The 27,711-nt window shown below is 59.2% G+C and overlaps 1 protein-coding gene across 1 annotated transcript; it reads left to right on the top strand.

The window, feature by feature from the left end:
• The first annotated feature begins 188 nt into the window (after positions 1–188).
• MAP2K2 (mitogen-activated protein kinase kinase 2) lies at positions 189–27,481 on the top strand. Its single transcript, XM_075545083.1, has 11 exons — positions 189–529; positions 4,938–5,148; positions 11,746–11,892; positions 17,098–17,175; positions 18,649–18,700; positions 18,783–18,907; positions 19,555–19,768; positions 21,417–21,481; positions 23,223–23,284; positions 23,553–23,598; positions 27,168–27,481. The coding sequence occupies exons 1-11, from the start codon at positions 438–440 to the stop codon at positions 27,276–27,278; spliced, it is 1,203 nt and encodes a 400-aa protein (XP_075401198.1). The 5' UTR covers positions 189–437; the 3' UTR covers positions 27,279–27,481.
• Positions 27,482–27,711: the final 230 nt, after the last annotated feature.

The following is a 27,711-nucleotide window of genomic DNA, read 5'->3' as shown; positions in this document are numbered from 1 at the left end:
CCCTCCCGGCGTCCTCAGCGCAGGCGCACTCCAGAGGCGGCAGGCGAGCAAGTGCGCATGCTCCCGCAGGTCTCCGCCCCTCCCCTCTTCAAAGCGGCGGCCGGCGCCTGCTGCGCACGCGCCGCGTCTGGGGGCGGGGTCTGGCACGATTTGCTCTCGCGAGAGCCCGCGCGCGATCCCGCCGGCCCCCTCCCCTCCCTTGGCCTCTCCGGGCTCCGGCTGCAGCGTCAGCCTCGCTCGGGCCTCGGCAGCGGCGGCGGTGACGGCGGCGCTCTCACCTCAGCCCGGGAGCCCCCGGCGCGCCTCGCTCCGGCCCGCAGCGCCGCGCGCCCTCGGCCGCCGCCACAGCCCCGGGCTCCCGTCGGTGCCGTCGGCTCCCGGCCCGCCCCCTATGGGCCCCGGCTAGAGGCGCCCCGCCGCCGGCCCGCGGAGCCCCGATGCTGGCCCGGAGGAAGCCGGTGCTGCCGGCGCTCACCATCAACGCCGCTATCGCCGAGGGCCCGTCTCCCACCAGCGAGGGCGCCTCTGAGTGAGTGGACGAAGGGACTCGGGGGTGGGGTCCCTGAGAGGTGAGAGGGGGGACCCTCGGGGAGAAGACGACAAGAGGGGTCCCTGAGGAGTGACATCAGGGGAGGGAGTCCATACCCTCAAGTGAGAGGAGGTGATGAGGGGGGTCCCTGAAGAATAAGATCAGAATTGGGGGTCCTTGCAGAATGGAGGTGGGTATGTAAAAGGTCCCTGACTAGTAAGATCAGAATACAGGTGAGCGGGTGGGTGAGGAGTTCTGTCAGGGTGAGGGGTCCCTGAGGAATGAGACTGGGTGGGGGCTCCCTAAAGTGAGAGAATTGGGTTGAGGGGTCCCTGAGGAGTGCGGTTGGAATTGAGGTCTTTGACGAGTGGAGGGGAGTCAAGTGCGTGAGCGGTGGTCAGCGGGCAAAGATGGGTAAGAGGACCCAGATGGAGGGGGTTGGGGCTCCCTGGGGTTGAGTGGCCTCAGGACATTCCTTGATGCCTGTGTGAAGTGCAGGGAGTCCCGGAAGACCGAGGTAGCCGATGTGGGGCGAAGGAGGAGCTACGAGTTTCTGAGCGACTCCATGACTGGGTGATCGTGGGGCGGGGTTGGGAGGGACCCTGTGTAGTAAGGCCAGGGGAGGGGCACCTTTAGAGGTTGAATGCAAAGGGGGATCCGATTCTGAAATATCTCTCTCTCTCTCACACACGCACACGCACACACACACACACACACACCCACACCCCCATGAGGGGAGTCTGAGAGGTTAGGATGAGGGCTCCTCTGGTACTGGGGAGAGGCCCCTGAGGTGTAAGGATGGGGGTGGGGGGCACAAAGCAGATCCTCCCATGCTGGAGGGGGGGGGCACGGTTCTCAGGCCCAGATTGAGAAGAAAAGAGTAAGGATTGGGGAGTCTTGAGGGATGGGTGCAATGGGGTCAGAGGTTCTGGAGGGAGTGGACCAAAAGACCTGCAGGGGCCGGGGGCGATCCGGGCACTCACAGAAAGCGCAGTGGAAAGAGCACTCGGGTGCATCAGGCCCGAGCCCTGCAGTGTGGGGGTAAGGGGGGGACTGAGGGCAGAGCAGAGTGCTCTCCTCTTACATTCCGTAGCCTAGACCAGGGAGTAAGGTGTGTGTGGGGGCGGGTGTGCAAGTGGGTTCTCATGCACTTGTGTACGTGAGAGAAAAAATCTTTCATTGACACCAAGCTGAACTTGGGATCCAAAATAAAATCAAACTCGCTACCACTAAGTGGATGCCGACTCATAGTGACCCTGTGGGACAGAGTAGAGCTGTCCTTGTGCGTTTCTGAGGCTGTAGATCGCCACGGGAGCAGACAGCCTCTCTTAATTCCAGGCAGCCGCTGGTGGGTTCCAACCACTGACCTTTCTGCTAGCGGCCCAACAGCGTATTCAACACTCACTGCCATCAAAGTAGTTCCAACTTGTAGCACCCCTATAGGACAGGCTAGAACTGCCCCAGTGGGTTTCTGAGACGGTGAGTCTTTAGGGGAGTAGAAAATCCCATCTTTCTCCCCTGGAGCAGATGGTAGTTTTGAACTGCTGGTTTTAGGCTTATAGACCAACTCTGCCACCAGTGCTCCTTGAACTTGGGGGTGTGCCCTTATTTTTAAAACCTCTCCTCATTCTTACAAGCAACTTCTCCCTTCACCATCATCAGTCTCCCTCTTTTGGGTCTCTTCCTGAAGGTCCCCCTCCCCCTTGCATTGGATATGCTGGGTAGTGGTGCCTTTTAAAGTTTTGGTTTAAAATAAACCCTTTCGACCATTTCTTGCATGTCTGGCTCATTGACACCACCAGTTGCATTCTCCAACATCCTCCCTGTCTCCGCCCCCTCCCCTCTGCATGAGAACACCTGTGCTGCAGGTGACTGGAACCCTGATAGCACAGGGGAGTAAGCATTGGGCTGTTAATTGAAAAGTTGGAGCCCACCAGACAAAGATGAGGATTTCTACTCCCGTAAAGACAGACAGCCTTCCTTGGAAGCCCACTGGGGCAGTTCTGCCCTGTCCTGTAGGGTCACTGTGAGTCCGAGGCGACTCTGACGGTGGGTGGGTGAGTGGGTGGCCTTCTGGATCTCCTCTTGGGAATTCCTCTGTAGGGTGCAGAGCCCTCTTTGGTGAGGTACCCTGTTGTGTGGCTTAAAGATTCCTTTGGGGGGAGCATGCTAGCTCAAGGTTTCAAAACTGTTTCCAGGTAACAGTCTCTGCTTCCCGCCCGACTTTGTGTGTCCAGTGAATCTGGTTTCCAGTTGGAGGAGTTTAAGAGCATTTGTTTGTTTGTTTTTTTTAAATAGCCATAGCTGAGGTTGCCATTGCATCTCAACTGGATTAAGCAGCTGGCTCCAGGAAGCGCTTCTTGGTCATGGGGCAGACCCAGGCCTTCAGGACTCTGGTCTCCAGGGCTGCATGTCCAACCCTGGGGCAGCTTTCAGTAGGCCCTGCTTCAGAGCCCCTCCCGCTTCTTTAGCTCACCTCTGTTCAGCTCGCGCTCCACCGGCATGCCGGGCGCCCCTCCCAGTGCTGAGCGAGGCCTTCAGGAGAGACCCTGGCTTCTAGGAGTCTTGTTTTTGCTGCCAGGTGGGGTCTGCCAGACTCGCCCCGCCCTCCCCCAGAAGGGTGCTAGTACTTCCCAAGGCCGTGCTTGGGAGGTGCCTTTAGCTCTGCGCCTCCCAGCAAGTTCTTACAGCACCATGCTACCTTCTAGGTGACAGTGCCATCTCGGACCGCAGACACCCTCACCCCCCACTTCTCCTTAGGCCTTGCTTCTTGTCTCTTAAAGTCAGTTGTAGGGAGTAATGGTAGAATTTTGGGATTGAAAGGTTCCAGAAGCAGCATCCAGTCTACCCCCACCCTTCTCAGCACCCTGCTATGATGTGTGTCCCCTGCCCCAGTGGGCTTCAGCACCTTCAGGGATGGACCAAGAGCCCTGGAGGCAGCCTCTTCTCCTGGGTCGAGTTTCTTCCAGTCTTCCAGTCTGATTGGCAGTTCACTGGCCACATCTTTGAAACGGGGTTTTTCCAAGTGCACGTGGCCTGGGGTCTGAACTTTGTTAAGATTATAAAGACTTAGTACAGAAAACCAATAAGTAAAGTAAATGTTCAGTCAACCTTTGGGAGTGCCTACGTGTGCAGTAGAGAAGTCTTCGTGGTGTTGTGGGTCAGGCATTGGGCCGCACACCTGCAAGGTCTGCAGTTCAAACCCACCAGCCTCTCCTCGGGAGAGAAATGAGGCTCCTTTCTCCCATAAGGGTCCCCGTTAGGGTCGCTTTGAGTGGAGCGGGGCGGAGTGGCAGTGTATGCTTGTGTGGAGGGTGGGCGGGCATTGAGAAAGGCCAGCTGGGGTGCAGTGGTCAGGTGCCCGGCTGCTGACAGAGAAGCTGGAATCCACCCTGAGGCTCTGAGGGGCCAGGCCTGGAGGTGGAATTGAGCCCTGCCCGTTTGACTTTGAAAGGGCAGCCAGAGCAGGGCGGGAGAGCAGCCGTTCTCCGGATCAGAAAGACCTCTGCGTCTATGACTGCCAGCCAGCTCCCGCTGAGGGGACGCCAGCCCCGGGTGCTCCCAGGCATGGCCGAGGGAAGGGTGTCCACGGGGGTGCCAGTAGCTGTCCCCTCCACCCCCCAGGGTCGATCACCAGGCTTTCTTCTGAGGTACCCACAGGTGGACACAAACTGCCAGCGATGCAGTTGGCAGCCAAGCACGCCGTACCTCGTGCCACCCAGAAACTGAGCGCGCTTTCAAACTCCAGATTTGGGCTCAGGGTTCAGTGGGAACTGCCGGTACTCAAAATGGCCACAGAAAACTCCTTAGAATCCCCCTCAGAGCGATCGCCATGCTGTTTGTTTTGACAGCCTAGCTCAGGGTCGAGTGCGTGTGAGCACACACAACATGGCGTACCTGAGGGGCTTTCCCAAGTGGCGTATGCAGGAGAGGGGCGAGGCGGCCTGTTCCCATCAGTCTCAGAAACCCTGGGTAGGGTCGGGAAAAGTGGGAACCGCCTCTGTGGTGTAAGCCTATGTGGGGCATCATAAGAGCATGCTGGTGAGTGGAATGTTCCAGAATTGTTACAGGACTTAACACCTCCTCTTCCCTGCTCCCCTGGGGGGTGGGGGGTGGGGAGAGTGTGTGCAGGAGGAGCATGCGCGCTCTCTCTCTCTCCGACCTTGGGTTCTGGGCCTTGATTCTGAGGCCACTCAGGACTAGTTAGTTACCCTTCTGTCCTCACAAGAGAACAGTGACCGCCTCTCTCTCAGACATACACACACTGCCACCCCTTCTGGGTGTTGTTAGGAGCAAGGAAACAGGACCCCTGAGTGGGGGCTGCGGGTGGGTGAGCAAGCACATGTGTCTGCATCTCTCCCTTGTGCGGACTGTATGTCCCCCTAACCCTGGCCCTGGGTGTCCACAGAGCGAATGTGGCGGACCTGCAGAAGAAGCTTGAGGAGTTGGAGCTGGACGAACAGCAGAAGAAGCGTCTAGAAGCCTTCCTCACCCAAAAGGCCAAGGTCGGCGAGCTTAAAGATGACGACTTCGAAAGGCTCTCGGAGCTGGGAGCTGGCAATGGCGGGGTGGTCACCAAAGTGCAGCACAGGCCCTCAGGCCTCATCATGGCCCGCAAGGTGAGGGCCCCCAGCAGCTTGCGCCAACGGGCTCCGTGACCAGAGGCTCTTCTCGCAGCCCTGGGTTATCTGTGTAGAAAGTTCTAGCCCACCCCTCTGATTGCTGACTTCTGCTTCGAGGCCCTTTGAAATTGGGGCTGACCCCTAGAATCTGTAGGCTGCTGCAGGGCAGGCTGGGAGCAAGACGGAGACAGTAATCCTGGTGCTTCACTGACCCCAGATGTGGCCGTGCAGCTGGAGGACAGACTGGGAGGGGCTCTGTACACTGGGCCTGCACCTGTGCTGAGGTGGGGACACTCAGCTCCCTGTGTGAGATGACGTCCTTAGAGCTGCAAGGAGTTGAAGGGGCACTAGGGACACATCAGGGTTGCTGGTTTTTGCTGCCATCGAATCCGAGAGTGCAGGGACCCTGCCCTGCCCTGCATCCCCTCCAGTGGCGGTTACGGATCACACCGTTGTGGCCTCATGGGCTCGTTGTCAGTAGCCAGTTGCCAGGCCTTTCTTCCGTGTCCGTGTGGTTCGAGAAGCTCCCCTGAAGCCCGTGTGGCATCCTAGTGACACACCAGCTTCCACAGTGGTTGCCTGAGCTACATTGGCCAGGATTCAAATTTGGGTGTCCCACTGACCCCCGCTGCTCCGGGCAGCATGAGAAGAGCTGATTCGCCATGTTCTCATTACTGTTGTTCACCTCCTGTAACTGCATCCTTTCAGACGAGGGAAGCCACCCCTTCCCGGCAGCCCACCATCCATGGTCTGCTATGAAAGCCCACTGCTCCCAGCAGAGTAGCCCTCAGCGATTCCCAGTAGCCACCCAGTGGGTCATTTCCTGGAACAGACTGCTCGATTTCCGGGGGGAACTTAGCCCTGCATATGGTTCTCAGAGCAGCCGCCTCCCCCCGCCCCCAACACACACACACACACACACACACACACACACATCTGCAGCAGCACACGTTCTATTTCTGTCCCCTGGAGGCAGGTGCCTTAAAAACTGGAACAGTGCAAGGAGGCTCGTGGCCACTGAGGGCACAGAGAGCAGGGTGCTGGTCACAGGAGGTCAGGGACCTGGCCAGTCTCGGTCACCATCATGCTGTGATACCAGGCCAGGCTCTTCCAGCATGTAGCACAGGACACAGGTGACACGGGCCCTTGATCGCCAGGAGGCATCTCTGCTGCTTTGTTGAGGCCTGGAACATGGGAATGTGGGGTGGGGTGGGACCCCCCCCAGGTGATGCACTTTGCTGCTGACAAGTTGGAGGTTTGCATTCACTCAGGTGCCTCAGAAGAAAGGCCTGATGACCTCTTTCTGATCTCTCAACCATTGACAAGGCCACAGTTCTGCTCAGTCTCTGTGAGGCTGGGAGCCCCTAAGCTTTGTGGCTTAGCACCAGCAGGTTTTTTGCAGTTTGGGGTCCTGGGGCCACTCTGGTGTGGTGCTCTACAGTCCTCAGTTTCCTCCGCTGGGACCTGAACCCTTGGCCCTAGCTCAGAAATTAGGACTTCTCCCACAGAACCAACAAATGTGGATGATCTTGGCTCTATTACAGATGCCACTCCCCTCCCCTCACCCCACCACTCTCTTACACACACCTTACAGAAAGCCCCATGTAATGCCGGGAGCGGCAAGCACAGGGGAAGCAGGGGCCATCTTCTGAGTGCCTTTGCACTTGAGCTGTGCCCCCACCACCAGCTAACACCCTCCCCCACCGCCCCCCCAAGGGTTCTGGTCCCTCTGGAATGCCAGTTCACCAGCAAGACCTGTTCCCCCGTGATAGAGCTGAAGAGAGAAAGGTTGCTCGCCCTGGCCGGCTCAGCTCTGCAGATGCATTTGAAGTTTTGTGTGTGGGGGGAGGGGTAATTGGTTTTTAAAAGCAGCGGTCTCTGTCCGCCCTGCCCCTCTGTGGGGTAGAATTTTTCCTTTCCCTGGGGGAGCAGGCAGCATACAGTCCAGGTATGCTGAGGTGGGCAGTGGAGAGGAAGCTTCTGGGAGGTCACGAGAATGCCTCCAGCCACAGTGCCTCTGGTGGGAAATTAGCAGGACCTTGGGGAGCAGGGGGTGGATAGTCTGATGACAAGTTGAAGTCGACATCTTCCAACCCTGTAGGACAGAGCAGAACTGTGGAGGTCTCCTCGGCTGTCACCTTTGTGGGACAGGACCCCACGTCTTGTTCTCATCAAGCTCCAGGGTGGGTTTGAACCGCCGACTTTTGGCTAAGCCTAAGTGTTGCAGGGCTAGGGCTCCGTCCAGGGGCTCTGGCTGAGCTGGGCCTGCCGTCAGTGTCTGTGCAGGAGACGGACTGTCGCTGTAACAGGTACCACAAGGGGTGACTCACGCACAGACAGCTGTGTGCTCCCACTGGGGGAGGCCACAGGTCCCCACTCAGGACCGGCTCTGGGGGAAGGTCATTGTCTCCTCCTTTCTGTGTCTGTGGGTCCAGCATTCCTGGGCGGTCTCCATGTGTCTTAGCATCCATCAGCCCTGGGTCTGGAAGGTTCTCAGCACAGGAACCTGAGTCCAAAGGGCAAGCTCTTCCTTCTGAGGCCCCTCTATCTCTGTTGCCTTGTGTAATCTGTCTTATCTCTCAGAAGTGATTGTCTCCAGAGACAGACAAATCGTGTAGATGTTATTCTGCTCAGCAACTGCAAGGCCTCTGCTGCCTCAGCCATGTCACAGGGGTGGGGGCTCACATCAGAGGTCGGAGTCACAGCACAGGGGGCCAGCACATCCCCTTCACTGTATGGTGATGGTGACACCTAATCTGGAAGCGCTGGGCCGTGTGTGGTGTTTCAGGTCCAATGTGGTATCTTGGGAAAAAAGACATGACAATCTACTTCCAAACTGCCAGCTATTGCAAAGCCTGACACACCGTCTGTTTGGCAGCATGTGGTAGGATGGGCAGTCCTCACCACAAGGTGCAGCGGGGGCAGGCCTCAGGCAGCCACCTCTCCCTGCCTGGGCCATACGGTCACTTCTACTGTTCATGCCCCACTCAACAGGTGCTGGCCCGCTTCCCAGTGTTGCTGAGATCATTCTAGACCCATCTCTCAATCCGGTTCACCCGAGAGCTCATCCCTTTCTGGGTCTTGGCAGCACCAGAGCTGCCCTATTCTCTGCTCCCAGTCTGGTTCGCACCCCCATCTCCTGCCCCATCCTGAGCTCCAAGCCCTACCCACCACTGCCCAGGGGCCTGGCATTCAATGGAGTGCCCACACTGATCTCCTTAGACACCTGCCATCTGTGCTCTTCCCAGAACACCTGGGAGCAGTCCTTTAACTTCCTGAAGGCGGGCCTGCTCCTCTGCGAGGCAGGCCAGTTCCACCTGCCCTACAGGCTGTCCGAGGCTCACAGGTGCTGGGCACTACTCCGCTATGCATCCCCTCCCGCTGGAAGAGGGGATTCACCTGCCACAGGCGTCTTGCGTCTCACAGAAGAGCTGGGCTCCATGGAGTTCTTGGTGGAAGGAGAGAGGCAGGTAGTTTACACAGGAGATGGCCAGGCCTTCCTTCCACAGCCCTTTGGGCAGGCTCTCAAACCTTCTGCCTGTAGCCAAGCAGGCTGACTCTTGGCATCAGCAGGGCCTCTCTGAGTGTAACATGGCCATCCAGCTGGGAGAGTTCCTTCCAGTTTGAGGTCTACACCTGCCACTTCCCCCCACTGTACCCCAGTGGTTCTGATCTTTTGTAACGCGCCCAGTCTGAATCAAGGGTGTGTGTGCAACAGCCTCTGCCAGCTGTCAGCCTGTCACCTTGGGGTGACCAGCCTCTTTCAGTGATGCTGGGAGCTTTGCCCTGCTGTCCAAGCACCAGCAGCGCTGCCTTGGGCAGATAGGTGTAACAGAGCTTCCAGACTAAGCCTAGAAAGAAAGCCCTGGTTGTTGGGTTCTGAAAAACCAATTATGAAGACACCTCAGACGGGAGCAGAATTCTGTGGCGCGTGGGCTGGAGCCCAGGGACTGGCGCCAGCCAGCAACTGTGAAGCAGGTCCTCACCAAGTGAGTGTGCATGACATGCCCGCCTGAGCGTGAAGGGGTGGTGTGAGAGGTGGTCCCCTCAGGGACTTGGTGTAACGGTTAACAATTAACCCCACACTGAGGTGGTAACAGTGGGGTGCAGAGCTAGACAACCTGGGGGGGGAGGAGCATCCAGCTGACACTCCCCTCCCAGCCCATGGTGGTCTCGGCCTCCACCTCTCCCTCCTTTCCCTATGAGCACACCTCTCACTCATCGACTGAGACGCAAACCCATCCCGGGCGTCCTGCCCATCCAGGGCAGTGGCAGTGCCTGTATTGCTACCTCGCACCTGTCATTCCTGCCAGAGAGAAGCATCCCGGGTTCCAGCACGTTCTGCTGCTCTGCTGAGCAGGTGTGGCTGCACTAGGCTTGGGTCAGGTGGGCACCAGGCTGACCGGCTGTCGCCAGTCTTCAAGGTCACCAGAGCCTGCACAGGTGGCGCCCCGCCCCCATACTTGGGGTGCAGTCAGCCTTGTGCCACCCAGCCCAGCACCCACACATACCTTTCCATGCCTGGTGCTCTGGGACAGGCAAGGCTTTGTTTCTCTAGCCGAGAATGCCCTTCCTCCCACCGGCCGTCTGGCAGGCTCCTGCTCTTCCTCAGGGACCTGCCCTTCTCTCTGGTACACCCTGAGCCACTAGGTGCCATGCTTGCTGCCAGCATCCCCCTCGCTACCCCACCCCCCACCCCGCAGCATGACCATCAAGTTCCACTCTTGGGACTCAAGCCTCCACTCTTAAGGACTGGAAATGGCTCTGCCCCCACCTCCCGTCCATCAGCCTGGCCGGGGGACTGGAAGCCATGCCACTGGATTTCAAGTGCCTGCAGGGTGGCCCCTGGCGATCACGCTTCAGCAGAGCTGCCAGACTCGGTAGACTAGGAAGAAAGACCTGGTGACCCACTTCCAAAACTCAGCCAGTGCAAACCAGTGGACACAGCAGAACACTCCAATAAGCCCTCAATGGAGGCTGAGCCTCCGGCCGGCACCATGGAGCAAACCAGGGATGAAAAAGATGACGCTGAGCCGGGCAGCCTCTCCCTCTCTGTTGTCCTCCAACTGGACAGCCATGAATTGCAGCAGCTACTGTGGTGGCAGAAGGAACCCTGGCCCCCATTGGCTGGAGTGTGGTCCTCTGGGGTCTTATTGAGAATTAGGGTTGCCTGTGGTGCTTCACCAGACACTTTTTCTCGCTCCTGAGCCTTTGTGATCAGTTCAGTAACAGCTCCTTCCGCCAAGTGCCACTGACTTGGAGGGAGGGCTGGGGTCCCAGCAGGCACATCCTGTATGGGGGCTTAGTGGGGAAGCCACTCTGACTCGGCAGTGAGCGAGCTGCTGTCCAGCCGGTGCCAGTGTCACGTCATGGGCCTGCTCATCTCAGTATGTCTCTAGTGCCCTCCACCCACGGAACTGGCCTCTCCGCCTGTATCGGGGCTACTGAGAAAGCCGGTGTTCAGAGGTGGAGCACCAAGGCTTTCTTCCTGCTGTGAGTGTGAGCTCTGCCGAAACCTGCCTGCCAGTGCCCACTCTGTCATGGATTGAATCCTGCATCACAGCCATGCACCCCTCACCACACACTGACAGGGAGACCCCAGCCCGGGGCCGGGGGAGCGTGTGGCTTCTACAACCCATGCCCCCTCTAGTTGTGTCTGCCTCACAGTGTCCAGAATGAGGGAGTAGCATGGCCATATGGGTTTTCCAAGGCTGTCACCCAAGGGGCCTCATCTCCCGGCACAGTGTTCTGTTGTGGATCCATGGATTCTTGTGCGAAATCACCAGGCCTTTCATCCTAGCCTTAGTCTGGAAGCTCTGCTGAAACCTGCCTCCGGTGAGTCACCCTGCTGATATGTGAAATCCCAGTGGCAAAGCTGCAGCCTCACAGCGGGCCAGACTGATGGGCTGGGGGTGGGGGGCTGTGAAGGCAGGGGTCGCTGTAAGTGCCCAGCTCCCACTTGGGGACACCAAAAAGACTTGCTCTCTGAGTGTTTTCCCTAGTTTTATTAAGATGCAGTTTGCTCTGTAAGGAGCCCAGTGGCATAGTGGGTTATGCCAGGGCCTGCAAATCACAAGGTTGCCAGTTTGAAACAGCCTCACACCTACAGGGGAAGTTCTATCTTCCACGGCTGAGTGAGGGTTATTTTTCAGTCTTGTCCTCAAGGTGTGTCCCGTCAGCACACCAACTATCAGACCACTTTTGCCACCGCAGAGAGACACTGCATCTCGGACTGTTCTCCCCCGTCCGTCACCACCCCTGGAAATCTTGGCCACCAAGAACCTGTGTCTTGATTGTGTGGAGCCAGGTGCCACATGTGTGGCCCTTCTGTCGGCGGCTCTCCCTCAGTGGCATGTCTGAGACCGTCACCTGCCGTGTGGCAGGGAGCCACACGCACTTTGGTCTTCTTGGTGGCTGAGCAGCCCCCGGCCTGTGGCTGGGCCTCACTGTGCTATGGGTGGTTCTGCCGGGGACGGGCCGTATCTGTGCGTGTCCCTGCTATGTGCTGTCCAGGGCAGGCACGAGCCCAGGACAGCTCGGGACATGAGCCTTGCTGTCCATCTCCCCATGGCCGCCCCTCACCTCCCCCCACAGCTCATCCACCTGGAGATCAAGCCGGCCATCCGGAACCAGATCATCCGCGAGCTGCAGGTGCTGCACGAGTGTAACTCCCCATACATCGTGGGCTTCTACGGGGCCTTCTACAGCGACGGCGAGATCAGCATCTGCATGGAGCACATGGTGAGTGCTGCAGCGCCTGCCCCGGGCCGGGGGACCAGACCATGAGAGTGGACGCCTGCAGGCCTGAGGCTCACTGTGGCCGCTCCAACTCCCCAGGCCGGCACCAGGCTCCAGGCAGCCGTGAGTTGAGTTGCCCCATTGCTGAGTGGACAGAGGCCTCCCGGGAGAGCCATAGCTTCTAAGCCAAAGACCCAGGGTTCCTGCAGTCTGGGTTCCTGACCCTTGGGAAGTCTGGTCATTAACTTAGGAAGGGCAGATGGGGGGCTTCCTGCTTATGGCCTCCCAGGTCCCCATCCTCAGAGACGGCCACCGTTTCAGAGGACATCCTTCTGTGCTTCAGCTGCCAGAGACAGGCACCGTCAATGTCAGATCTGGGCCAGGCCTGGCAGACACTTGACCTCAGCAGAACGGGCTGAGGGGCCCACCTAATCGCTGACCGACTGTCTCCAGGCTGAGCCATCCCAGGCTCCTGTAATGACCAGCACTGCGTTGGGGTTACAAATGACTTAGACTGATGGGAAATGCAAACTCAAGTCACCCCGTGACCACCGAGTCCAGGGTTCACGTAGGTCAGTTGACAAGGTCAAGCATTGCTGCCTGTCACCTACTCAAGTCAAACCCTGAGACTTGGGTGCTGCGTGAGGCCTGCGCTGTCCTTGTCTCGTCCTCTGCCTACATGGAGCTGGCTGGAAGTCCTTAGATGCCCTAGCTCTTTGCTTTGGGCACTTGGTGTATCGAAGAAGGCACTCTGCCTGCCCTGAGGAGTTTGCTTCTTGTCTGTGAGTGCTGTTGGGTCAACTGTGACTTACAGCAACTGCACAGGACAGTGTAGAACTGCCCCTGGGTTTCCTAGGAAACAGCAGCACATCGCCAGCCCTTTCTTTCTCCCACAGAGCCCCCGGGCGGGCTTTAGATTTGCAGCTCTCAGACTCCTTGAAGCACTAACTTGAAGCCAGTCTCACTGCCATCCAGTCGTTGCCCCTCCCAAGAAAGCTTAGAGCTGCCCCTGTGGGTGTGTGAAGCCGTCAGTCTTTACAGGAGCAGAAAGCCTCATCTTTCTCCTGAGGAGCAACTGGTAGTTTCAAACTACTGACCTTGGACTTAGCAGTTCACAGGTAACCTGCCAAGCCACTGGGCCCTTTGCCTTTGGAGCACTAGTGCCCGCTTTACCCACCATGGAGCCTTCTGCTGTGGACTTCGACCTAGGGGTACAGTATTAAACATGTATACATTGTTTCTGGTTTCTGTAGACATGCTCAATAGTGGACCAGCCAGGTCCACGGGTATGTACTCTTTTAGAGGCCTTGTTGTTAGGAGCCCTGGTGGCATAGTGGTTATGAGTTGGGCTGCCAGCCACAAGGTCAGCAGTTCGAAACCAACAGCGGCTCCATGGGAGAAAGAAGAAAGCTAGTTTGGGAAACTCACAGGAACAGTTCTACCCTGCGCTGTCAGATGAGGCCATGGTGGTTTTGTGGTGGAATTTTCGCCTTCCACTCAAGAGACCCCAGTTTGATTCCCAGCTGAGGCACTTGGTGCACAGCCTCCACCTGTTAGTTTGGATGGCAAACAGGTCCCAGCAGGACTTTCAGACCCAGACAGGTGAGGGAGAAAGGCCTGAAAATCTATGTCCAAACATCAGCCAGGCAAGACCCTACAGATCACAGTGGTCCCGAGTGGCCAGTGCAGGGTCAGGCAGCCTTGGGTCGCCGCGAGTAGGGACTGGCCCAGCAGCAACAGCAAGGAAAGGAAGCAGTCGGAGGGCCCTTCTAGAAGGTCCCCGTCCCTGTGTTTCTGTGACACCCTGTTGCTGTGAGCTGCCACCTCATGAAGACACTGGAAGTGGGGGGAGGGAGTGTAGGAAAGCAGAAGTGGTCAGGGCTGAAGGCCCAAGGGGAAGTGCCACTGACCCTGCAGAGAACCGAATTTGTCAGGTGTGGTGCTTCCTGCAGCCAGGCTCAGAGGCCCCAGGCCTGCCGGATCCCTTGCAACAGATGCCAGGAGGCCGCGCCTGGCTCTGGGCACGTCGGTTAGCCTAGAAAACGCAATGTCACCTTTGCCAGGCAGGAAATGAAGTTGAGCAAGCTCAGGGCTTGAGGAATGCCTGCAAGCTCAGGGCCAGGGCTGCCGGGACGCCCGAGGGTGGATGGGAACAGGCAATTCCGGCTTCCAGCCTGGCCAGGTGGTCCCCAGCAAGGCCCTGCCCCTGCTACCAGGTTCCCGCCTCCCCCACCCTGCCAGGTGATCACACAGGCGGAAATCAATCGAGGAGGGGAGAGAGGCGGGGCAGGGCTTTGTGGTCTGGGGGGGGCGGGAGCAGCCACCTGCCACCTCTGACTACCCCTCCTCCCAGCTCCACCCAGCAGGCTGCCGGGGCCCCAACAGTGACTCAGCCCCTCTCTCTTTTTTCTTGATGAATGAAGCCACGTACCCGCAGGGCCCGGCACAGGCTCCCGGTTCGCCCTCCCTGCCGTGCTGGCAGCATGCTACCTCGTTAATGCCGGCCATTGTGGCTTAGAGCAGCTCGCCAGGCCTGTCTTGGGTGTTCCCCATGGGTTCTGACGTGTCCACCCAAGGATCCATCCCTTGCAAGCAACCTCCAAGCCGGCCTGCCTGAGCAGACAGGATGCACGGGAAGTGCATGTGTCCATGTGTGGACCCGGCCCCCCGTTTGCTGTCCGTGTGGTCTGCAGTCAAAGCACAGGGTCCAGGTCCCAAAATATGGGGAGAGCTTCCTGTGTTGAGCACCCCAGGTGAGGAGCCATAGAAGCCCCAAACCCATTGTCTCTCGCCTGTCGCCTTTGACTCCTAACCACCTCAGCCGTGGCGGTGTCAGAGCCCTGGGTAGTCGTCAGGGGTGGGTTGGCTGAAGTGGGGTTGCCAGGCCTTTCTCTGGAGGCACCTCTGGGTGGTTGGGGCCTCCAGCGTTTCTTTCACTCCATGACAGAGTATGTTCACAGGCCCTTGAACTCACCAACAGCACAGCTCCAAAGCAAGAGCTCCAGGGCGGGCAGCCGCCCAATGGGGAGAGTGCAGAATTGGATGGGGGGCGGGCACGCAGTAAGAGTGGGTTGCAGGGTGCTGACAGCAACGCAGGGCGGTTCTTGGTGTTTCTTGGGTTGAGTCTGTGGAAGAGCGCGCTGTAACGAACATTGGATATGACCATCAGAAGGCGGATCATTCCAGAAAGTTCCCAGCTGCCTTGTGACAAAAGGACAATCGCAAACGTGTCCTAGGAGGGGAAGGAAGTGGCGAAAATGTACAGTGAGGAGAGGGGCATGGAAGTGCCCGCGTGTGCCCCTTGGTGCATGGAGAGCACGTGTGCTCTAAGGGCAGGACACATGTCCTGTGGTGGGCGGGAGGATGGAAAGCCCTGTGTACTGGGGGGTGGGGGGACACACGGCCCAGTGAGTGGGAGAGAAGTGTGTACAGTGAGGGAGGGCAGTGTTGGGGCAAGACAAGGGCTCTTGTTTACCTGGGGAGGTGTGACTAGAAAGTGTGTGCGCGATGAGGGGACCCTTCACCCGTGTGCTGTGAGTGTGTGCCGTGGGGTGACAAGGCCACACGTGAACCGTGAGGAGAGGCGAATGAAGGGGCCATCCCTAAGACACTGTTCCGTGGGGACAAAAGCAAGATGCAGGCGCCACAGCAGGAGGCAGTTGTGTCTGTCTAAGCTTGTGCTGTGGGCGGAACTGGAAGAATATGGGCCTTGCCTCGACCCAGCTGAGGCTGGGAGAGCACAAGACGATGCTGTGTAGGACAGAGGCTGCGGCCTGCGATGCGTGACAAGGAGGCCACTGGAAGATGCTCCAGCATCACGTCCTGGAGCGAGAGCCAGGGCCCTTGCTGAGGGGTGAGGGGTGCCCCCGCAGCCCCCAGGGGCCTGGGCTGTTGCTCAACACCCTGCAGTGCACAGAACGGCCCAGTCTGTGTCGGCAATGCCAGTGGGGGGCCCCAGTGTCACAGAAAACAGCCGAGTTGGTCCCTACTCCCTACTCACACCCAGCTACCAGGATAAACCCCAGGTGGGTCAGACAGTGTCGACTTGGAAACCCTCCACCCTGTGATCGCCCTCCCCGCCCCTCTTTGCCCCACTCTGTGTCGATGTCAGTGTGGGCGGTAGGGACTCAGGTGATGGTGGGACACTGGGCAGGTCTGGGGACATTTTGCATTTTCATGACTGGGGAGATGCTGCTGGCATCAAGTAGGTGGGGGTTATGGGTGCTGCTCAGCATCCCACAGTTCACAGGTCACCCCAGCAGACTCCGGCCCCCATCCGTGAGGCCTTCCCACCAGCCAGATCAGGGCTTGCGGAGCCTGAATGCCCATCCCCTCTGTCCTGGTTTCCTGCCCGTCAAGGCGGCCACTGGCTGGTGGACACCATCACTCAGGGTTTCCTGCATCTTCAGACAGCTGGTGTGAGGGCAACGCCCTCGGAGCAAGGTGAGGGCCAAAGTGCCTTGACCCTGCCTTCTCCCGGAGTCCAACCCCCATGCCCGCCCTAGCATGGCGCCCATGAGCCCGTGTGTCTGCTGTGCAGTGTCACGGGGCAGCTGAGCATCCCAGGGTGCTCTGAGCTGGTTTCCACAACACCCCACCTCTGATGAGGCCCTGAGGTGTGGAGGCCACTGCTGGCATTTGGGTGGGGGGTCTGGCTCTAGTCAGCAATCCTGGGGTCTTGGCTGGGTGTCCTTGGGACCTTGGGAGTGACTTTTGTCCAGGCTGCTGCACTCAAACCCCAGGCACTAGGTGACTAGTTGGGTTTGGGGGTGGGGTGGGCATATGACACCAGGACTTCCCGTGGCTTTGCCCCCACTGAGGGAGGACACACAGGCCAAGAGAGCTGGCCAGGGCTTCAGGTCCAGCCTTTAAAATCACTAGTCCACAGCTTGCGAGCCGTCTCGTGGCCCAGGCCCAGCAGGTCAGTGGCTGGGGACCGAGTGATGCCCAGAGCCCCGCCTGCGCTACATAGACTGAGCTGTGTCCGGAAGCTGAGTCACGGGAGTGGCCGGCACACTGCCCAGGGAAGGAAGGCACAGGGCAGGTGGCACTGGCTGGGGGCTCTCCCCCCGCCCCAGTTCCTGGTGGCTGTGGGGGCAAGGCTGGGCCTCCTTCACCAGCCACGCCGGCGCCCCAGCTCCCTGCCTGAGCCCAGGGGGTGCCAGCTCTCCTCCAGGACTCAGAATAGCATTTCCCTCCCCCGGGCAGGACGGAGGCTCCCTGGACCAGGTTCTGAAAGAGGCCAAGCGGATCCCAGAAGAAGTCCTGGGGAAGGTCAGCATCGCTGTAAGTGTGGCCCCGGGGCCTGCCCACTGAGCTGGAGCCCCCACCCCACCACTGCGGGACTCTGAAGGAGAAACCTCCCCTTTTGGCTCCTCGGGTTCTCTATTCCACAGGCCCTCAATCTGCCCTGGGCAGCTGGCCACCTCGGCCACCACCACCCCACCCTCCATCTGCCCTCTCACCCACAGCCAGGACCCTGGGAAGTGGGTGCTGGCCCAAGTGTATTGAGGTAGAAAGTGAAAATCTGGGTGGGAGGGCGCAGGGCCACTGAGACCCCCGCTGTCTTATCAATAGGTGTGCAGAGGACACCGCCCCCCTCCTGCTGTCTGAGCCCCGTCTTTCCCACCAGGATGTGCTCTGGGCCACGGGAGCTGCTTGTCACACTTGCATGCCTTTGCCTGGGGTGGGTTGGGGGCTGGGTGTGTCACCAGGCCTGGGTCCTTCAGCCCCAGAATCCACCATGGGGACTGACAGTTCTGTCATTACTTCATTCCACGGAGGAACTGCCAGGCCCATCTGTTTGGGGGAGCTCAGCACTCAGCCCCACCCTCTAGAATGGAGGTGCCATCCCCTGCCCCCTGGGGAGGGGCTGTAGGGGCACAGTGGCTTCTGCACTGGGCTGCTAACTGCAGGGTTAGCAGTTCAAGCCCCCAGTCACTATGCAGTCAAAGATGAGGCTTTCTACTCCTGTAAAATAGAATCATGGCCTCGAAAACCCACAGGGGCAGTTCAGCCTCATGCTATAGCAGTGGTTCTCAACCGATGGGTCGTGACTCCTTTGGGGGTCGAACGACCCCTTCACAGGGGTTGCCCAATTCATTACAGTGATGAAGCAGCAACAAAAATAATTCTATGCGGGAGGGGGGTTGTCACCACAACATGAGTACCTGTATGAGAGGTTTGTTGCATTACGAAGGTTGAGGACCACTGGTCTATAGGGTCACTGTGGGTCACCGTCTCCTTGCTGGCAGTGTGTGTTTGGGTAGCGTGAGAGTCTGCGTTGACTGTGGCACAGGGGGCCCTTGGTGCGGATGGCCTGGGTCCCCTCAGGCAGCTGTGCAGACGTGTGTTGCTAGGGTGCTGAAGCTTCAGCGGAGCTTCCTGACTAGGACTAGGGAGAAAGGCCTGACAGTGAATTTCCACGGGTCTGCCAGGCACAGTTAGTTCTGACACTCGGAGGCAGCTCCCAGCCATCTGCAAGCCAGTTATGTTTTCACGCAGCATCTTGCCAAGCCCTGCAGCCCCCAACCAGCAAGTCTGCCAGTGCTGGGGGAGCCCCTGCAGCTCAGCCAGAGGGTGCTAGCTCCCCATAATCAGGGCCCACACGCGGGGCTATCCCAGCCTGGTCAACTGGCCACTGCTCCAGCTTGGCCTCTCCCCCACTCCCACACACGTGAGCTCCTGTCCCTGAGACTGAGGTCCCCCGTGGGGAGCTGGACCCATATCCCCTGACACCACCCATACCTGCCCCCGCAGGTTCTCCGCGGCTTGGCATACCTCCGGGAGAAACACCAGATCATGCACCGAGGTAAGGGCTGGTAAGCCTGGCCCTGCCGGGGAGGGGGGCCCAGTGGCTGGACCCTCACTCACCAGCCCGGCTCTCCCCCCAGACGTGAAGCCCTCCAACATCCTGGTCAACTCTCGGGGGGAGATCAAGCTGTGCGACTTTGGGGTCAGCGGGCAACTCATCGACTCCATGGCCAACTCCTTCGTGGGCACACGCTCCTACATGTCGGTCAGTGGCCCGGCCTTGCTGGGCCTCTGCCCGGTGCCTCCCTCCATCCACCCCTCTCTACTGCAGCTCCCGGTGTACTTGAGTAGAGGGTCCTGCTGCTCTGGTCCCGAATGGTGGTGGGGAGGGAGGCAGAGGCGAAGGTGGGGGGACAGTGTGAACTCACCTGGCCATCTGCTCCAGTCAGGCCCACAGTCTAGATGACCCTCCCCACAATTTTGCTCAGTCATGGGGGTCTTCACAATGAGTCAGCATCCCCTGGAGAGGTTCTCCTCCCTGTAACAGAGAGCAACATAGAGCCCAGATGCCACCTCTCTCAGAGGTTAGAAAAGGCCTGTGTGGCCCAAGCCCGGGGTGTCCAGCCTGCCTCAGCCCTGTGAGCTGTACCCCACAAGGTGGGAGCGATTCCAGGCCCCGAGGTACCTCCACCTAGCTTCAGCGGGTCTGGGGTTCTGTGGCGAGCAGGGGCTCCTAGGTGGGTCCCGGGAGCAGAGACTAAAAGCCTGCTCCCACTGCTCAGGAGCAGGGAGGTGTCCTCTGTGTGGGATGGTCACTGTCAGCCTCAGCAAGAAGACCCTTAGGGGGGGCGGGCAGGGTGCCCAGTGGCCCTGGGTGCTAGCCCCTTCCCCCCTCAACCTTTCTCCCCACAGCCGGAGCGCCTGCAGGGCACCCACTACTCGGTGCAGTCAGATATCTGGAGTATGGGCCTGTCGCTGGTGGAGCTGTCCATTGGGAGGTACCCCATCCCCCCGCCGGACGCCAAGGAGCTGGAAGCCATCTTCGGCCGACCAGTGGTCGATGGGGCCGAAGGAGAGCCCCACAGCGTGTCCCCGCGGCCTCGGCCCCCTGGACGTCCTGTCAGTGGTACGGCCTGGGTCTGGGACCTCTGCCCCTGGCAGCCTGTGACCCCGCCAGGGACAGCAGCTGTCACCCCGGGCCCCTCTCTGCACCACCTGTCTCCCAGTAGAGCTGGTATGGTCAGGAGTCCTCAGACGGCCATTCCGTGCAGGGCAGCTGCACCTGTTGCTGCCAGCTGGAAGGTTCTGGAACGGATCTCCCAAGCCAACCCTGGAGTTGGCTGGTTTCCCTGCATTTTGTCATGAAAATGGTCAGGCTGACAGAAAAGGGGAAAGTCTTGCCCAGTGAAGACGCAGGCACTCACCACCAGGCTCCATCCATACCTCTAAGGCAGTGGTTCTCAGCCTTCCTGACACCGCGACCCTTTCATACCGTTCCTCGTGTTGTAGTGACCCCCCAAACACATGCTACTTCCTCACTATAATTTTGCTACAGTTAGGAATCAGACGACCCCCTTGAAAAGGCTATTCGACTCTGAAAGGGGTCAAGACCCACAGGTTGAGAGCTGCTGCTCTAAGGGGTTTCCTCAGGTGGCTGGCTGGCTGTGGCCTGACATGGTGGGCCCCCATGCCCAGCACGGTCTTGGGAGGACAGCTGGCTCCTATCTATCTCCTCATGAGACAGCCTTCTATCTCCTCATGAGATAGCCCTGCGTCCATGGGGTGGTCAAGCTGCAGCGAGGGGTGCCATAAAGCTTCTATCTTTAGTTACGTGGCAGGAGCCCGGGGACCATGCAGTCAGAGTGGGGCTTGTACCAGCTGTGTGCAGCCCAGCAGTTTCCAGTCTCCACTACTCAGGACCGGTGGCTCGGTGTCACCACTGTCTCATTCCACAATGCAGGAAGAAACCCGTCCCCGTCAGCAGTCACTCCCATTCCTCTGCCTGAGCCCTAGGCAACCATGAATCTATTCCTGCCCCTGCCTTTCCCGTTCTGGACATTTGGTGCTGATGGAGTCAGACCACAGGGGTCTCCTATATTTGCAGTGAATAGTTGTGTGTAGGGGGAGGGGGCACCATGCTTCTCACTGTCTTCAATGCCCAGGCCTCCCTGTTTTGGGGTGTTGGCCAGGCTGCTTGGGGTGCCCAGGGCCTGGGTCCACTGCGCTTTATCCCCAGCGGGCTACACGTCTGACCCCCGGCAGAGGGTCTGTCCCCAGCACAGAGGGAGGACTGGTTGTGTGCACTGCCCTGGCCCTCGTGCCATCTTGGGGCAAGGACAGGAAGTAAAAGTCCAGCTGTCAAGCTCCAAGCTGGCCAGCTTCAGTAGGGTCAGGGGTCAGCAACCCCCAAGCCAGCCACCTGCCTTCTATTCCTGCCAGCTACTCTGGGCAAGGTCACACAGCCCTGGTGGCCAGCACCCCCTGGTCTGCCCAGGACAGCAGCGGGCCCAGGGTTCTGCCTGGGGCACAGGCTGGGATCCAGCTCACCTCCTCTGGGTGACATCCCCATAACACCTTGTTCCCCGTGGCCTGGTTTGGGGTGTTCCCAGACCGGCCAGGCAGGTTTCCCATCTGGAAGACAAGTAAGATTCTCACCCCAACACTGTCCCTTCACTGCCACTTAACCCCTCCCTCCGGCAACAGGACCTCTGTGCACGGCAGGTGCTGGGGGTGTGCACAGACACTGACCTTCCTTTTGCGTTTGTGCTGCGCAGGCCACGGGATCGACAGCCGGCCCGCCATGGCCATCTTTGAACTGCTGGACTACATTGTGAATGAGGTCAGTGCACGGGGCCCTGGCCCCTCCTGCAGGCATTGGGCGTGTGGCCTAGCATCTGGCTGCACTCTGGCTGTACCCTTCTCCCCCACTTCCCTGTCTCTCCTTCCTGTCCCCACCACCCTCTGTGTCTCCCCCATTCTGACTCCTCCTCCTTTCCTGTCTGTCTACCCTTCTGTATCTCTTTTCCTTCCTCTCCTTGTCTCCCCCTCCCCCAACTTTAGGGAAGGCCCTTGGGCTGACTCTTCTTGGGCATTTGCACATTTGTAGTTGTACCTCCCTGCGTGTGTGTCTGTCCATCTGTCCTGCTGTGTTTCGAAGACACCATGCAAAAGTGGTTGGTTTGGGGCCCACCTTGAAGGGGTGGCCTCAGACATAGCAGCAGTTGTCCTGTCTCAGGTGGGCCCCCAGGAAGGGGTCAGCCCATCACCCCCCGTTTCCAAACCGCCCACTGCCGAGAAACATCGGCACGTCTCCCTCCAAGGATTGGCCGGGCTGCAGAGCATCTGCTGGTAGTCAGCCGCTACACCACCAGCGCTCCCTAGCACTGCCCTCTAGGCCGTGGCTCTGGCCCTTAGTGCCCCTGAGACAGGGCAGACTGCCCCTGGGGTTGCCGCAGCGGTGAGTCTCAACAAAGCCACAGGCCCAGGTGTCCGAACTTCAGCTCACGGGGCGGGGCAGGCCATCCGACCACAGGTTAGAGGAAGGCACTGGGCAGACTTTCCCACAGGGGACCAAGAGGTGTAAAGATACCCCTCCTGCCACCCATCTTGTCCCAAGTCCTCGGCCCAGGCACCTCAGGCCCAGGCACCTGCTTGCCCCGCCTGGCCCCTATCCGGAAGTTTCCAGCACCTCAGCGCCTGGCACCTGAGCCACTTGGCATCTGGAAGTGGGGACTGATGAATAATGGCAGGGGACCAGGTGTTCCTCTCAGGCTGGGGGTGATCGGCATGTCCTCTTGGCCTCCCGGCCCCTGTCACTGGGCGGGCGTGACCTCAGCCCTAGAGGACAGGTGTTTTCAAGGATGCCAGGAGGCCAGCATGCCCACTGAGCTCCCTGCCCCCATTGCTGGGAGTGACCTCAGAGTAGCTCTGGGCTCTAGGAGAGCCACCTCACCCAACCCAACCCCCCTGCCCACCCCCCTCAGCCTGGGTGGGTTCTCTGGGCCCCTTGGAGTGGGAAGAGACAGGGTGGGGGCCCTAGTGACACAACTCTCTTGCACCTACTGCAGCTCCTCCCACCCCAGGTTCAAGCCAAGGGAGGAGGGGAGGCCCCCATGGCTTTGCCAGGACTTCCTCTAGCTCTGCAGCCAGACCCCAGGAGATGCATTCAGGACCCCACAGGCAGGGACATGAGCGTGAGCATGGCCTCCACCTCACTCCCAAGATCATGCCTGGGCCCTGAAGCTCTGAGCAAACTGCTTCCTGGGAACCTGGTCCTGGTCCAGAGGCACCTTGTGCTCCCAGCCTGACAGCCTCAGTATTGAGAGGGCAGTGAGCCTGCCCGCCCTCCACACCTGAAGCCCTCTGGGAACCCGGGCAGGACGTTCCAGAAAACCGAAGCACCCGTGGGTGGGGTGTCCCTGGAGGCCAGGAGGCAGGCAGGGGCAAGCTCCAGTGCTCCCCTCCGCTTCCTGCAGGGTCACTCCAGCCTCGGGCAGTGTGACCTCCAGGGCCCTCACAGGCCTAGGAGGCACCTTTCTCCTGGGTCCCGGAGCCCACAGCCTGCCCTCTTCTCTCCACAGCCTCCCCCAAAACTGCCCAGCGGCGTCTTCACCCAAGATTTCCAGGAGTTTGTAAATAAATGGTGAGCAGAGGTGGGAAGCCACAGGGAGGAGGCGGGGACCAGACTGGCAGCACCTCAGCTGTGGCCTGGTCATGCTTCCCCAGAGTGGACAAGTGCTATCCTCCCTGCCCTGCCTCCTCCCCCAACAAGAGCACACCCCCTTTCTCTGGGGGTGTTGACTTCCAGCTTGGTCCCTGAGCATCTGGCTCCCCCCCCCCCCCGCCCACGCACACATACAGAGATACTGATGGAGCATTCTCTCCCCTCCCTGTGTGCCCTGGACCCCCAGTCTGATCAAGAACCCAGCAGAGCGCGCCGACCTCAAGATGCTGATGGTGAGTGAAGAAGGGAGCCTGAGGTGGGGGACCTCCTTAAGTCTTGGGGTTCATGCAGGGACTGGTCTCCCTGCTCTGTCCCCTCAGACACTGGGGGGGGGGGCGTCTCAGCCAGAGGGATGACCTCATAGGCCCCATTTGAACTCACCCCCACACATCCCGAGCCAAGCCATCTGAACACTGGCCCCAGTGGACCAGTCTGTCCCTGGTGCCTGGGTGGCTTTGCCTTCAGAGGTGCCATCACACACACTGGCCCCATCATTAGCGGCCCCAGCCATGCACACAGCTAGCCTGGCCTGACTCCTTGACCTAGGATACCTGTCAGGGCAGCTTGTCCGGGCCAGGAGACCTGGTCCAGTGGGAGAATGCCAATAGCTGTACCAGAAGGATCTGGTCACCAGGAGACCCCAGATCATGTCCTTTGAGGGTTCCCATGCCCCCTCCAGAGAGCCAGCGGGGACCCACTGCCTTCCAGCCTCCCACCCCCTCCTGTCACCTCCAGTGAGCCCAGAGCGTTTCATAAGAGTCCTCCTGTCCACCCTGAGTGGGCCCACTACAGGACTGTACTCCTGTGTACTGTGTCCCTGGAGAAGAGACCCACTCTGCTCTCCACGGTAGGTGACAAAGTGACAGACACATGGGGCTGCTGCTGACTGCAATGTGAGCCATTTGAACTCACAGCGGCTCCTCAGAGGTGAGCTTTCTCATCCTCACCGCCGGAGCCTGACAAATGGAGACAGTGGAAGTAGATGTCGTCTTGCTTGGACCTATACCCAATGCTCATGGAAGCAACAGTCGAGATCAAAAAGGCGAGTTGCATTGGGTGAATCCGCTGCGTCAGGCTTCTTTAAAGTGTTGAGAAGCAGGGGGACCAAGATGCTTTCCATCGCCTCACAGGCACGTGAACGTGGACCCTGCAGATGGGGGACTGAAGAAGAGTCGTCGCGTTTGAATTGTGGGGCGGGGCCAGAATGTTGACAGCCGGGGACAAATGAGTCTATCTCAGAAGTGCGGCCAGCAGAGGTCAGGCCCTGGAGAGGGAGATCGTGCTCCATAAAGGATCAGGGCAGCAAAGAAGAGGAAGGCTCGCGCTGAGCTGGGGTGACAGGCACAGCCACAGTTGTAAGGCTGGTGCAGGACCAGGTAGTGTGTGTGCTCCCATTAAGAGCTAACAGTCTGGGAACCGTGGGGACAGCTCTGCCCTGCCCTAATGTGAGTGGGATCAACTTGGTGGCTTTGGTTTGGGAGGGTGGGGTATGGTTCCTTTTCCCTCCCTTTATACCTGCCCCTTCCCTAATGCCATTGTAACAGACACCACAGGGGCCGGCTGTGGCAGACCAGTGAGATGATTCTCCGTCAGGCTGGAAGGTGTGCTCACCATGTGCTGGGGGATGGGGGCGGGTCTGTCCCTCTGAGCTGCTGTTCCTTAGGGAGCATCATCATCTGGCCACTGCTGCTGCCCACTTCTCTGGGCTTCACCTGCACCCTGGGTCTCCCCAAGGTAATAGGCTGAGGATGGACGGCTAGTGTTTCTGGGGGACGTGAGCCATTCTCTATGGGGGCACCCAGGGCTTCAAGCCTTGGCCGCTGCCAGGGACCCAGGTGCCCACAGCAGGTGGCTTGCAGGTCTGCATGTCCACCCCCTATAACACAAAGCCCATTCCTACTGGTCATGAGCCCATAGGACCAAGGAAGGCCGCTCCTTAGGTCCCCAAACTGTTAACTCCCGCCATACGATGGCCTGCTGCTTAACCCAGTGCCAATTGGGGAGGGGGTGCCCCCAAGGCAGGGGAATAGAGAGTTTCAAAAAGAAGATGGAGTTCAAAGAAGGACTCTTTCCCCCAAGCTTTCTGTAGCCCGTACCTACCACGTTCCACAGGAGCTGCCAGGGCTGTGCCATCCTGCCTGGTTGTTGTCACAGAATGCAATGCAGCCTTGGACGGCTGACAGTACGGCTGGTCAGCAGCCTGGGCTCAGTCCTCAGGTGGACACCTAGGCAGGGGAAATTGCACCAAGTCAGGGGGCAGTGCCATCCACAGTGTCCCCACTTGGTTTCCTGAGCTGACAGGCAGTGGCTCGGCCACCGCCTCTGTGCTGTGTGCTGTGGGCAACAGGTTTTCACAGGGTGTAAGCGCCTCGCCTGAGAACCAGCCCCACAGGGGACTCGGCGGGTAGTTCGGGGGAGTCAGTTGCCATGCCTTTCTCAGATGGAACTGGAGACCCAGTGTGCAGGGCAGCGATTCGGGTGTGTGTGTATGTGTGTGTGTGTGTGTGTGTGTGTGTGTGTGTGTGTGTGTGTGTGTGTGTGTGTGTGCAGGGCAGCGATTCGGGGGTGTGTGTGTGTGTGTGTGTGTGTGTGTGTGTGTGTGTGTGTTTTGGGGGTAGATGCCCCGCCCTCCTGCATCAGGATTCCGGCTGCATGCTGAGCACGTCCTCAGGGAAGCAGGCTTATGTGAAGAAGAGCATGGCCCCAGCATTGGAGGAAGGCTTACTCACCACCTCTCTGGCCCAAAGTGAGCCGGACTTGAAGCACTTGCTGATGGAGATCAAAGATGGCAGCTTTCAGTCTGGAGGACACCTCAGTGTCGGGAAGATCACAGTCCTCAAAGCTGGGCCTGTAGGGAACATCCCAAAAAAACGGAGAAAAGACAGAAGTTGTCAGGGGTTTTGTCTTGATTGGATCCACAATCAGTGCTCGTGGAAGCAGCAGTCAAGAGATCAAAAGGCGGTTGCATTAGGTAGATCTGCTACACAGACCTCTAGTGTGCTGAAGAGCCAGGATGTTACTCGGAGGACTAAGGCACACCTGACCCCAGCCGTGGAATTCTCCATTGCATTGTCCCGCATGTGAACTTTGGACATTGAGTAAGGAAGACTGTAGGAAAATTGATACATTTGAATTGTGCTGGCAGAGTCGGTTGCTATGGGCTGGAACCAACTCGGCACCTAATTGCGGGGGGCTTGGCTCTTAGCCTCCCTGCTTTGTGGAGCTCCATGGCCCTGCCGCTTTCTAGCCAGGAGGCTGAGTGCTCACAGTTCCCTGTGGGAGCCACCACCAACTGCTGTCGTCCACGCTGACTCCGTGAGCCTAGCGCTGTCAGTTCACAGGGCAGAGTGCCTCTGCATTGTCTCGGAGAGCACCCAGTGTCTCCCCCTCAGCTCCACCTTACGGACCATGAGCCTGTTGGAGTGACTTGGCATTCAGAAACTGGGGCCTCAGTCACACCTGCCATCTGCAGAATGTTCTAGACTGTTGCTCGAAGCTGAGGGCAGTGGACTCCCCTGAAGGTCCCTGCCCACAGGGGACACTGGGTGAGGCCTGGGGGACTCTGGGGATGTCAAAACCAGGAGTCACTAGTGCCATCCAGGGGTGCTGCGCACTCCCCCACAGTGCACAGGATGCCTAGCTCTGGGGGCAGGACATGCCTTCGTGCCTCTCAGGCTGCCCCTGTCCCCCTCTCTGTTTTTGGTCTCTAGTTGAACGGGTGCCTTAAGGAGAATGGACTGGGTGGGGTTCTGTGTCTTGCCAAGTTCTCAGCTCCCCTGCTCACCCAACTCTTCCCTTCCAGAATCACCCCTTCATCAAACGGTCCGAGGTGGAAGAAGTGGACTTCGCGGGCTGGTTGTGCCAGACGCTGCGGTTGAACCAGCCCAGCACGCCCACACGCACTGCCGTGTGAGGATGACACCGGCCAGACACCCTTCCTGGCCTCATCTGCCAGCCAGAGACAGGCCTGCCCCCCATGGAAGACGCCTGACTGCCCTGCCCTCCTGCCACTCGCCGGCTTGTCGCGCCTGCACTGGGGGAAGGGAAGGGGGCGGCTCGCATAGTCTTTGGGACCTGCTTTAAAACGAAAAAAAAAAAAAAAAACGGGAAAGAAAAAGCAAACGGTGCCACTGTCCTTTCTGTTCCCTTTGCTTGGGGCGGCCGTGGCCTTTGTGTGGCCCTGGGTGGTGTGGCCCAGGAGCCGGGATGCACCAGCCGCTCGGGGAGGAAGATGAGACTGTGCTGCTGCACGGAGTTCGGCTCGGAAACTCGCGGTTAGTTCTGTGGGGTGAGTTTGGTGTGAACTAGGACTCCCCTGCTGCCAGCCGCAACCTTGACCCAGCCGT

This window comes from Tenrec ecaudatus, chromosome 1, assembly GCF_050624435.1.
Source record: "Tenrec ecaudatus isolate mTenEca1 chromosome 1, mTenEca1.hap1, whole genome shotgun sequence".
Classification (NCBI taxonomy): domain Eukaryota; kingdom Metazoa; phylum Chordata; class Mammalia; order Afrosoricida; family Tenrecidae; genus Tenrec; species Tenrec ecaudatus.
This window is presented reverse-complemented; position numbering and strand designations above follow the sequence as displayed.